Source organism: Sinocyclocheilus grahami, unplaced genomic scaffold (assembly GCF_001515645.1).
Source record: "Sinocyclocheilus grahami isolate Dianchi unplaced genomic scaffold, SAMN03320097.WGS_v1.1 scaffold105.1, whole genome shotgun sequence".
Taxonomy (NCBI): Eukaryota; Metazoa; Chordata; class Actinopteri; order Cypriniformes; family Cyprinidae; genus Sinocyclocheilus; species Sinocyclocheilus grahami.
This window is the reverse complement of record NW_015505284.1, coordinates 970,686-983,690: the sequence shown is the minus strand read 5'-3', so window position 1 is coordinate 983,690 and position 13,005 is coordinate 970,686. Positions and strand designations below refer to the sequence as shown.

Sequence of the window (13,005 nt, the reverse complement as noted above, 5' to 3'; positions counted from 1 at the left end):
TATATATATATATATATATATATATATATATATATATATATATATATATACACATACTTTTATTTTGGATGGAATGAATCGCAGTTAATCGATTTGATAGCCCTAGTTTGTAATAAATAAGATTTTTAAAAAGTTTTTGAAAGAAGTCTGTTATGCTCACCAACGCTACATTTATTTGATCAAAATAGTAATATTGTGAAATATTATTGCAATTTAAAATAACAGATTTTTTAAATAATATTTTGCAAAAAGTAATTTATTCCTGTGATGGCAAAGCTGAATTTTCACCAGCCATTACTTTAGTCTTCAGTGCCACATTATCCTTCAGAAATCATTCTAAAATGCTGATTTAGTGGTAAAGAATTGTTATTGTTATCACTGGTGAAAATGATTGCGCTGCCTAATATTTTTGTGGAAAACGTGATATATTATCATTCAAACAAGTGAAATTGATCAAATTCATGAAATTGTCCAAAAGTGACAGTAAAGAAAATGTTACAAAAGATATATTTTTCCAATAAATGCTGTTCATTGAACAAAAAACAACAGCAAACATTTTTTTTCAACAAAAACAACAACAATAATAATAATAATTAATAATAATGTGAGTGCAAAGACTGTTGGAGTACTGCATATAAGCAACAAACACACATGTATTATCTGAAGTGTAAGACTGTGAGGGAAAGTTATTATTTAACTATTCAGATTTGTATTGTGTTCAGTGTTTGGTGCATTTCTCTACTTTAGACACAGTATGTGGTCATCCAAGAAATGCACCCATATGTGTATTAAATGTTTAAATTTAAAACCATAGGCACTAGTTGGCCTCTGCTGCTATAACAGCTTCCACTCATCGGGGAATCATTTCCCATCATGCCTGTGGGGATTCACTTTCACACAGAGCATCAGCAAGGTCAGGCACTGATGTTGGAATATGAGTTTTGACTTGCAGTTGCCATTTCAATTCACATGTTCATTTGGGTTCATGTTTGGGTTTTATGCAAACCTGTTCTTCCACATCAGATTCAGTGAAGCATTTCTAAATGGGCCTTTCTTTGTACATAGGGGTACAGTCAGTGTCATGACAAAACAAGAAATATCCCAATTATACCTAAATTGCTTATATTAGGAGATTGTATGCCTGTATGCTTGATTTGACGTACTTTTTACCAATGTTCAAAGCTAAAATAGCCAAACCTGTTTATTAGAATAGGGTGCTACATCATTTTTGCCATGTATGCACAGCATATACTTCAGTGATAAAATGATAAAAGCTCACAAACCAAAAACATTCAGGAAAGAGTTAGAATTGGGAATCTGTGAACATAGTCATAGTGTTGTCTATGTGTTTTAAAGGGATAGTTAACTAAAAAATTTAAAACTATTCCAAACCCATAAGACCTTCGTTCATCTTCAGAACACAAATTAAGATATTTTTTAATGAAATCTGAGAGCTTTCTGACCCTGCATAGTCAGCGACGCAACTGATACATTCAAGGCCCAGAAAGGTAGTAAGGATATCATTAAAAAAGTTCATATTACATCAGTGATTCAGAGTCAGAAAGCTTTCGAATTTCAGCAAAAATATCTTAATTTGTGTTCAGAAGATGAACAAAGGTCTTATGGGTTTGTAATGACATGAGGGTGAGTAATTAATGACAACATTTTTATTTTTAGGTGAACTATCCCTTTAATTGTCTATGGAAATTTTAATCTTCTATATGAATGCAGGTATTACCCTAGCGGAGATGCTTTTGCAACTGGATCTGATGATGCTACGGTAAGTTTTTCTACATTACAACACACCAGTTACCCCATATCACTTCAAAACAATCAATTGGCTTCTCAAAGATTACAAAGGATTGACAGAAAGATTCACAATCAATAGTGTAAAACCTGTTACCCTGTGTCCACTGATTAATACTCCTCCTCCAAACACACCTACACACACACCCTCTTTAACCAGACTGAAATTAATGGCTTGATAATTGGTTAATTATACACAATGGTCTTTTAATGATTTGATGATATTTTAATAATGTTGATCAAATTAGGTTAAGAGATACTCAGTTGACTGATTATGTGCAAGAGTGTATTAGAATAGATGTTCGTGTATTTAGGAGTTAGTAAGTCTGCTGTCTAGCAGGCTAATCTTCATTTTTGGTGTTACCAAATGTACTCATTATTCCAGGTCAAGGTCCATGCAATGTGTCCTTGTTTTCAAATCAGATCATGTCACCTGTTACTCAGCCAATGATCACTGAGACTCGATGAATGAGACTCTGTAGGTTCACACTGATCTCACTGTGTACTTTTGTGTTGTTTCAGTGTCGCCTGTATGACCTGCGAGCTGACCGCGAGGTTGCCATCTACTCCAAAGAGAGTATCATATTTGGAGCCTCTAGTGTGGACTTTTCCCTCAGTGGTAAGAAATTGGACACAGGCCCTTAAAGCAGAGTGTTCACCTAAAAATAAAAATAAAAATGTATATGAATAAATGTAATAATTTATCCAAAATCATTCATTCACCTTCATGCATTTCCAATTATCTTTGTTTTTTCACTGAACACAAAAGGAGAATGCCCCAGGTGTTCTTTTTCATATTTTGAAACTGAATGAGGACTGTACCATAAAAGCACCAGCCACAAAAGTATCATACATTTGCTCCATATGCTCCATATGTCTGCTATATTTCAAGCCTGTATGACATCTTTGTTTGACAACAGACCAACATTTAAGCTTACAACTTATTTTGATGGTCCCCTTTAGACATTCTGTTGACTGTAAGTACCTTTAAATCTACATGTCAACTAACTCGCATTATAGTATTAGTAGGGTATTAGACTCTTAGGGTTACTAGAATAAGCTGACGTGTACTTGCAAAGTTACTTATGGTCAACAGAGTGTATAAAGGAACCATCAAAATAGAGTGTTACCAAATGTACTCATTATTCACTGGAAATCTTTACATCAGCTGCTCAACATCAACATCAATTTACATCAACTCTCAAGTCTCAACTGAGTGATTGTACCTTCAAATATGACATATTATAAGGATAGTTGACCCAAAAATCTAAATGTTGTCATAATTTACTCAACCCCATGTTGTTCCAAGCCTGTATTCCTTTCTTTCTTTCTGTGGAACACAAAATAATATGAAAATTCAATGAAAGTTAATGGGGTCTCTTGTTGTTATGGACCCCACTGACTTTTCCTTGTATAGGCAAAAACAGCTGAAACATTCTTCAAAATATCTGTTCCACAGAAGAAAGAAAGTCCTACAGGAAGTTATACATGGTAAACTATCCCTTCAAAAACCTGTCATGCCAGATTTGATATCAAACATCCATCTTTTTTGACTGTATCGTCATTAATGTCAAACATGATGTGACATGTTTTTTGTGTTATATCTCAATGTATAAGAATGACATTTGAGGACTGTGTTTTAATTTTGATCTAATTCTTACACGAAAGCAATACTCTTGCTCTAGAAGACATCGAATGTATGTGTCATGAAGCCTAACTGATTAGTTTATGTGCTTTTTGAAGTTCGAAATCCATTTTATTTTCATTGCATTCCAAAGAGCTAGATTTCTCTTTATGTTTTAAGAGAATAAAGTCACATTGGTTTGAAACAGCATGAGGGTGAGTAATTGATGACAGAATTGTCATTGTTTGGTAAATTATTTCTTCTACTGAGCATTGATCATCATGTTGCTCTGACATCTCACGTACATGTGATACACTGACTCTCATACACTGCTCTAGGTTTTTACTAGGGCTTTTTACAGTGCCTTACGAAAGTATTCATAACCCTTCATTGTTTTCACGTTTTATGTTGCTGCCTTATGTTAAACTGCTTTAAATGACTTTGTTTCCCACATCAATCTACACTCCATACACCATATTGACAAAACAAAAACAGAAATGTCACAACTTCGTACATTTATTTAAAAAAAAAAACCTGAAATAATACATTGCATAAGTATTCATACCCTTAACTAAACATTTAGCTGAAGCACCTTTACAGTCTCAAGTCTTTTTTGTTTGATGCGACAAGCTTTGCTCATCAGCATTTGGCAATTATCTGCCATTCTTCTCCTCACCTCTTCACCTCTCAAGCTCTGTCAGGTTGGATGGGGGCAGATGCACATTTTCAGGTTTCTCCAGAAATATTTGATTGGGTTCAATCCCAGGCTGTGGCTGGGCCACTCAAGGACATTCTGAGGGACTCATCAGAATCTATGATCAACTCTTGCTGTGTGCTTAGGTTCAATGTCCTGTTGGAAGGTGAACCTTCTGCCCAGTCTGAGGTTCTGAATGCTCTGGACTAGGTTTTCATTAAGGCTAATCTCAATATTTTGGTGCATTGAGCTTGTCTTCTATTCTGATGAGTCCCTCAGTCCCTAACGCTGAAAAACAGCCCCACAGCATGAGACTGCTTTACTTTTGGGATGGTACTCTACATGTGATGAGCAGTGCCTGGTTTCTTTCAAACATGATGTTTGGAATTGAGGTTCATCAGACCAGAGAATCTTGTTTCTTGCAGTCTGATATTCCTTTGACGTGCTTTTTTTTTTGTGCAAATTCCAAGTGTGTTTTCATGTGTCTTCACTGAAGAAAGGATTGATTCTTGCCACAACACCATAAAGCCCAGATCGGTGGAGTGTTGCAGTGATGGTTGTCCTTCTGTAGGTTTCTCCTATCTCCACATATGATTATGCGGAGACTAGCTCAACTAGGGTGACCATCAGGTTTTTGGTCACCACACTAACCAAAGCCCTTCTCCATCAGTTGCTCAGTTTGACCAGGAGGCCAGCTCTAGGAAGAGTCCTGGTTGTTTCAAACTTCTTCCATTAAGGGTAACAGACACTACATGCTTCTGTGAACCTTCAATGAAGCAGATTTTTTTTCTGAACTCTTCTCCAAATGTGTGGCTTGATGCAAACCTGTTTCTGAGCTCTACAGGCAGTTCTTTTGACCTCAGGGCTTAGTATTTGCTCTGATATGCATTATCAGCTGTTAGACCTTTTATTAAGACGTGTATGCCTTTCCAAACCATACCCATTCAATTGAATTTGCCACAGGTTAACTTCACTCGAGTGTAATAACATCTACAAGCAATACAAATGCTCCTGAGCCAAATTTCAACTTATGCAATGGGATCATTTAAGTTTTTTTTTTTTTTAAGCTGTTTTTTGCTTTACTATTATAGTGTATGGTCTGTATACTGATGTGGGAAAAAAGTCATTTAAAGCAGTTAAAGATAAGGCACCAACATAACAAAACGTGAAAAAAATTAAGGGGCATGAATACATTAGCAAGGCACTGTATAAGTGCATTGACTATATAGGGTGCTTAAGTCCTTATTTTAGTACACAGGACACATGGTTAATATCTGCTCTAATGAAACCCAGGGTTTCCAAGGAATGTTACTCAACAGAGTCAAATGAGAGAACAGGCAATTACCTCAGCTGTGACACCAACACTTGCTAGAATAGCATGTGTCTAACATGTGTCTCATTAGGGAATGTAGACTTGTGACCGTTATATTACTCAAGAAGAGTATAAAGATGTACTGTAGTCTTCAAAAACATGTAACATGCAGAAGTTATAATAGAAGGCTTGAATATGACAGTTATGTGATCATTTACTCACCCTCATGTTGTTCCAAGCCTGTATGACTTTTGTGGAACCCAAAAGGAGAAGTTTAGCAAAATCTTTTTTCCATGCAATAAAAGGGGATTGACAGTGGCAAGCTATAAAAATATTAAACAAAGTCCATAAAAGTACCACAAAAACCTAAGCCTTAAGAACCTAAATCTTCAATCTAGCTTTCAAATGACAAAAAAGGAGTGATTAAAAGAAAATTTAAAATGTCTGTGGATTTATACTGAACAATATTTCAGTATATATGTAATTAAATACACAAAAGACAATTATAAGACAAAAAAGATATTTCCACTCTACTGACACTTGAGGGAGAGCAAACCTTGAACTGAATTGAGCTTGATAACAGCACTATTTTTTTCCTATAGCTGAATCAAATTTGTTTAATTGACGAACTTTTCACTGTTATTGAACTCTGAACGTTGAGACATTGAAAGTTATTGAACTGAAATAAATCAACATCGAACTGTCTTGAGCTAAATAATTGCCTTCTGTAGAGCTGACTTTAACTCATTTCATAATTGATGAACTTTGCACTGTTAGTGAACTGAACTAAATGAATTTTGATCTGACTTGATCAGCTCTACTAACTACAGAGCTGCTTTATAACTGAACTGAGTTTGCTTCATAGCTGATAAATTTTACAACATTGTTATTGAGCTAAATTTAATCAACATTAAACTAATTGAGACAGTATTATCTTCTGTAGAGCTGCCTTAGAGCCGAAATTGGTCTGAATTTGGCAACATTTCTGTTATATTCCTGTTTATTCATGTGAAGCTGCTTTGACAATCTGTATTGTATAAAGTAAATGTGACTCGTCTTATACTAAACAACAAAATTTTTCCCTTGTTTCCTATACTGTTTTTTCTTTCACAGGCCGATTGCTGTTTGCAGGATATAATGACTACACCATTAACGTCTGGGATGTCCTGAAAGGTACCAGAGTGGCAATTCTCTTTGGCCACGAAAATCGGGTCAGCTCCGTCAGAGTGTCCCCTGATGGGACCGCGTTCTGCTCAGGATCTTGGGACAGCACTTTGCGGGTGAGTGTCCGCTTCAGGTTCTCTGGGGAAAGTGACTTACGTAATATACTGTATAGCATGGTTTTGCTCTTTACTGGCATCAGGGACTATAGATGGTAGGGACTGGCAGCGGTTATAGGTGTTTTACACCATCCTGTGATATCTGTCCCTTGAGAGCAGTAGGGGAATTACGCAACATAGGTTATAGTTTCCCCGTGGTCTTTTCTGTCTAAACTTCATAAGGTGTAAAGAATAGAAACTTCTTTGTTCCTCTTTTGTGAATTATCATACGCTGTGGTGATCATCTTGGTTTGAACTGAACTGTTTGATCTCCTCAATTACATTATGCAATGCCTTTCAGAATCAGACTTAATTGAAACGTATTTAGAAAAACGTATATTTAAAACCCGTTCTGTTGGCTCGCTTCTTTGTGTTCTCGTGCGAAATGGCGTAGCCGGCTTTGTGTTTCAGTGTTCAGTGTGCGCTGCCTTTCATTTCGCTATGCTGTGTTTTCATCTTATTCAGCTCATTCATATGGATTCTGGGTTAATACTAAGCAGGTTTACGGTGGACGTTGTTGAATCAGAATGTGAATTTTTTTTCATATAAGGCCCGAACCCAAACAAACAGCCGCTGACTGTAACAGCCGTTATTATGAATCATTTAGCCGTTTATGAACTGACCTGCGTTCTGTTAACGCTGCATAGACGCATGAACGCAAGCGCTTGCTTGAATTAACCTGTAATGACATACAACTGAACTGAAATGAATTATTAATAAAACTGTGGTAAATAGGTTTTAGCCATAACTAACGTCACAACAAGAAATGATACAAAATGGAAACATTATGAAAACTGGTTACCCTGAATGATAATGCTAAAAATAACATTATTTTGTGTATTTGGTGTAATGAAATGTTTATGTGGTTTACGGTTCAAAAAACACGTTATTTTCCACATACTGTACATTACTGGTTCTCCTCTATGCCCTGCCTTTCTGAAACGCGTCGATTTTTACAAAGCTCATCGGGCTGAAAAGCGAGGTGTGCTCTGATTGGCCAGCTATCCAGTGCGTTGTGATTGGCCGAATTCCTCAAGCTTGTGACGGAAATGTTACGTCCCTTACCATACTGTGATGCCTGCGGCAACCACATGTGACGACCCCAGGCTGGACTCCGCTTCGTCCACGGTGAAAGCCGATCCGGCGATCGACAGCGCGAAGTTGAAGTATTTCCTCAGCGACCAGCACGGATCAGCACGAAGCGATATCGTCCTCTTTTGGAAGGCCAAACAAAGTAGTTTCGCTTTCACAACGAAGCACACAGCTCTTCAGGACATGGCGGCGGCGGCAACAACAATATTACAGCGAGAATAAAATTTACGCCTTCCTCCTTTGTGTGAACATTTGGGCGGCGTTATGCAAATCTTCCCACATAGTGATGATAGGTATGTTAGGCGTGTTAGAACGAGCCGTTTTAGGTAGGCGTGGCTGACTCTTAACTTTTATAAAGAATATCTCTTTGGATTTGAGACTTTAGTCTTTGCAACTTTACAGATCTTCTTTATGCACCAAGAGCTTGTAACACTCCAAAGAGAAAGGAAAAATTGAAATCGCATCATATGACCCCTTTAAACAAGAATTAAATAAAAGGTTGATTGTGGGTGGAATTATAGGTCAGGACATTGCCATCCATAAATTCAACATGTTTGATGTTCATGTCCAAGTGGTGGACATGTAATAAACACAATTTCTAATATTTAAAAAAAAAAAACTGTCTAATGTATTATGACCCTGCCTTTGTTTTTGTTTTGTTTTTAGAAAATGTCCTGTTGGTTGAGGGAACAGACTTTGTTACTGGCAGAAGATTACATCAGCTTCTGCAGCGGGATCCAACAGACTCCTCCCAGCGAGTCAGCAGAGGCCATGAGATACCTGGCCAAAGAGATGGAGCAGCAGCACAGAACCAAATTCCGATCCCTCTCCCAGGAGTTCCTGGACACCTGCGGATCAGATCCCAGCAAGTGTCTGCAGAGCGTCATGAGGGAACTGGTGGGAGATGGGAAACTGAACTGGGGGAGGGTGGTCTCCATCTTTACTTTCACTGGAGTGCTGGCTAGTGAGCTCTTGTCCAGAGGAGAGAATTCCAAGTGCTCCCGGAGACTGGCCGAGACCATCGCTGACTACCTTGGAGGGGAAAAACAGGACTGGCTGGTGGAAAACGGAGGCTGGGTAAGCATTAGCTGTGTAGACTGGGGCAGAGGGCTTTATGCTGGTAAATGATGGTTTTAAAGCCATAATATTTTTGTTTGTGCAGTAGAGCGTTGACGTGTAGGTAGTAGGAAGACCCTGTGTAGTTGTCAAGTTTCAACATTTAGTGAGGGTTATTTTCTACATCAGTTCTGGTTTAATTTGAGACTGCGTGGGTGCTTAAAGTGCATCGTTTGATCTTTTGTTTGTGCTCTCCGAAACCTAGCCTATTTTCTACCGTGTTTGATACCACAATCTCTTTGAGCTTTTCCTACCTGTATACTTCAATATGCACATTGTAAACTGAATTTGGAATGTGCTGCAGTGATATGCTGGTCTAGTTTTTGGAGTAGTGCAGTGTAGGCTATACCTTCTTGTGGCCGTCCTGTTTTTGTCAATTAGAGAGTGACACAAGCCAAAGAATCCTGGGAATGCTTGTGGGGAAGCAGAACTGCTCTTTAAAACACTTTTAAACAGGCTCTCAAATGTCTCACCAAGGACTTTTTTCTGTGTGGGCGTCCAGTTCTTCAGACTCCCAGGCGCACTGACCTATGAAAGCAATACTAGTTCCAACTTTAAATACCCTCAATAACCCCAGGAGATGTTGTTTATTTATGCAGACTGATATCTGCTGTAATTACATGCATGATTCTGAGGAACATGTTAGTCAACACAGTCAAATGCAAATGGGTTAGCCGTAGGGTGGTATAACACAGAAATATTTCTGTTTTAAAGATCATGTCTAATGAATGCACTTTCTATAGCTTAAAAAAAGACCATTCTCTTAATGTTTTTGTAGTAAAGGTGCAGTCACATAGTTTTTTTGTCAATAGTGTAGCAATGCAAGGAGCACAGTCACTTTCAAATCAAGCAAATTTCTGTTGGTTAACGTGGCAAATTTGCATGACCAGCTTGAACTTGTTGCAAAATGTTTTTGCCCTCACAGAAAATTCCCGATTGTGTGGATTCCTATTGAAATGACTTGATTTTGCCTGTGAAAATTCACTTAACAATGGTAAATGTGACTAGCTACAACTTAAATGATAAGAGAAATCCATTATACATCACCAGACAGAAGTCTGTTATCTCACCAGAAGATCAAGAATTTTCATTTCATGCCAACTTTTGCTCTGCAAAATCTCACATATATGAATTTTCACAAACCTTCTGCTCTTTTCCATAGAATTATATAGGGACCAATTTGTCAAGCTTTAAAAAGGTGCCATAAAACTAGTCTATACATCTTTTGTTCATCATATTTCAGGTCTGAAGCCATATAAAATCACTAATATACAAGAAGTAATAGTGTTTGCCATTTTAGACGTGCCTTATTTGAATGCAGAGGAATAAGCTTAGGCAGAGAGGAAGATTTTAAGCAAATAACGACTTAAATGTCAGTCTGTTCCTCACAGAAAGCTTTTGTATGACTTCAGAAGACTTGGAGTATCATGCACAAGTCATATGGAATACATTGTCCACTCTCTTCCACTTTTGTTCTGTGGAAAAGAGTACCTGCTGCACTTCTTCTTTTGTGTTCCCCAATGGAAAGTCACACCGATTTCGAATGTCATGAGGGCGAGTCTACTCTTTTTAAACGTCACTAGTGATGTCATAGTGAAGTCTTAAAATCATAAATGTGCTGGCTTCAGGAAAACAGCAGCTTGTATTTGCACGAATGAAGTTTGAGAGGCCTGGTGCAGCCCTTTCTGTCTCTCTTGCCTATTTTTTTTCTTTCTCTTTTATTTGGCAGCTGTTGAAAGCAGAGCCGAAGGCCACTCAGCCATTTACTCTATTGTGTTTACCATACGGTTGATCTCCATGCTTCACTCAGAGTTTGTGCAGCATATGAATGTGAGCTAGTGCACCTGGACTCACTCTGACCAGTACAGCAGGTGTCTGTCTGAAGACAGCTGCTCAGGCTGACTCTTCAAGCCTTCTGCTGTTTGTTCGGGTCCTTAGGCAGTTACAAACAGCAGTTACACACGCCTGTGCTTTTGCCTTCTGCTTCTGAAACCGTCATATCTACATTTAACCCATGAAATATCAGTTAGCTTCTGAAACTGGCATACTACATCACAGAAAGACCAGAGTAGAGCCCAGAGTAATGTCAGAGTAGAGGGGTGAACACTGAGGAGGAAGCCGTCTAAAGGGTGTTGCAGGCTAGATTCGAACCTGTTTCTCTCACATGAGCACTAAAATTTAAAGGGATCATGACATTACTTTATATACTTTAATATGTTCCTTGAGGTTCACTTACAGTATATTGTTAATAAAGATTTTTTTCCACACACACAAAATATTTACTTTTTGGCTGAAATGATCCCTTATAAGGAGGAGGCAGCTTCTTTAAGGCTTACCGGTAAATGATTGGCTAAAATCATCAACACCCATTTACGGACAAAGCTTTATGAAATTGTTTAGTTATAGTTTGCGATGCAGCGGCTGTCAGATCTAATACGGTTGGCTGCTGCTTCTTTCAACAGAAGTTTATTTGCGAACTGTCCATTACACTGTGCCTTGTTTACAAAAACAATCTGCAGTCAAATGCTCTGAACAAACTTAAAATCTTTTGACGTGATCCAAGATGCCGTGTATTAAAAATCCACTATCCGCTTATTCCTGACACTGGGATCCTTCTGAAAGCTGTACAGAGAGAAAAAGTTTTAATAGGACATGTCAAAGTTAGAGTTCCTTTACTCTTCCATTTGTCCTGTTGTTGGGAGTGCATGGATTATGTCAGAAACATTCGGCGAAAGCAGTATACAGTATGCTGTTTTGTTAGGCAGCTCACTAGATTTTAAAACTGAGAAAATGTGAGTATCAAACATGTGCATTATCCACTAATCCACAGCTCTGAGGAATATTTAATTTGAAATATTGTTAAAGATGTATGTGCCGCTCCTCCTGAGAGCAGGTTTATGTAATACTCTCATATGTTCCGAGTGAGTAAGCGCAGGCTGTGCTATTATGTAATATCTCTGTATATTGTTGACAGTTTAGCTACTTTGTCTAATGAGGTCCAACATACTGATCTAACTGTATCATATGGGTGTGGGAAGCAAAATGTGAATCTCATCCTGATCTGTCCTGTCTTTTGTAGGAGGGTTTCTGCAGGTTTTTCCACACCGCAAGACAGCTGAACCAAGAGTCTTCGATGAAGACAGCACTGTTTGCAGCAGCAGGAGTGGGTTTAGCTGGTCTAACCTTTCTCTTAGTACGCTAATGATTTTAGGTTTTCTCGCTCTCTCTCTTTCTCACACACACCACACCTGCTTTCTGTTTTCTGTCATATGGCTATAAGTCAAAACCGTTCTGGTCTTCAGGTTCTTTGCACATTTTTTCCATGTCCACGCCTGTAATTACAGCAAACAGTCATTCATGTTGATTGTACACTCTTCACATGGCCTTCAGGAGAAAAGGATGGACGTTCTAAATCTTTGCATATCTAACATCGTGCTTTTTATTTCATAGTTGCTTTTGTCACTTGTTCCTGTGTAAATCATGTTAGTTTAGATAGTGTTTGTGAGTTTATTGTTTGTAAAGTTTCTTTCGGTCTGAAAACAAGACACCCACCAATCGCAGTTGTGTCAGAAACCACTGTAACGCATTAGAGACAAAATGCATATATTTTGTAATAACCGAGCGATTCTCTTTGTTATACCACTTTTTGCCTTGACTAGTGGTTTACATTTGATCATTTACACCTTTGGGATGTCTCTCAGTTTCATTCTGGAAGGCATTTGTTTTAAAGGTGCTTAGCTTGTTTGGTTCCAAACATCTCTGTGATATTTTGCCCATTGTAAGTTTATGTTGTAAATTTATTTATTTACCTCTTAAGTACAAATTATTACTATTTAGGCAATTCCCAACAATTGACAAAACATTATATTTTTGCATTTTTATTTATTAACTTCTTAATAAAATAATTTTCCTGTGAAACAATTTAGTTTTGTTCTTAAGGTTTTATTTTGTATGTAAATGATATAAATGAGAATTTGTTTGTTTCTGATTGCTTCTCTAATATGTAAGTGCCCACATGTTTGTTGTCCTGAAATTTCAGAGC

The 13,005-nt window shown here is 37.7% G+C and overlaps 2 protein-coding genes across 2 annotated transcripts in view; both read left to right on the top strand.

Moving 5' to 3' along the window:
* gnb5b (guanine nucleotide binding protein (G protein), beta 5b) overlaps positions 1 to 6,830 on the top strand; it is a 19,563-nt gene extending 12,733 nt beyond the window's left edge. Inside the window, exons 10-12 of the mRNA XM_016276671.1 lie at positions 1,732 to 1,780; positions 2,329 to 2,425; positions 6,550 to 6,830. Of these exons, the coding sequence (XP_016132157.1) occupies positions 1,732 to 1,780; positions 2,329 to 2,425; positions 6,550 to 6,815 (412 nt within the window). The 3' untranslated portion in view covers positions 6,816 to 6,830. The remainder of the gene's footprint in view (positions 1 to 1,731; positions 1,781 to 2,328; positions 2,426 to 6,549) is intronic.
* A 1,654-nt stretch (positions 6,831 to 8,484) lies between these two features.
* Positions 8,485 to 12,782, top strand: bcl2l10 (BCL2 like 10). Its single transcript, XM_016276672.1, has 2 exons — positions 8,485 to 8,924; positions 12,043 to 12,782. Exons 1-2 carry the CDS (start codon positions 8,517 to 8,519, stop codon positions 12,163 to 12,165), a joined length of 531 nt encoding a protein of 176 aa, XP_016132158.1. The 5' UTR covers positions 8,485 to 8,516; the 3' UTR covers positions 12,166 to 12,782.
* The last annotated feature ends 223 nt before the right edge of the window (positions 12,783 to 13,005 follow it).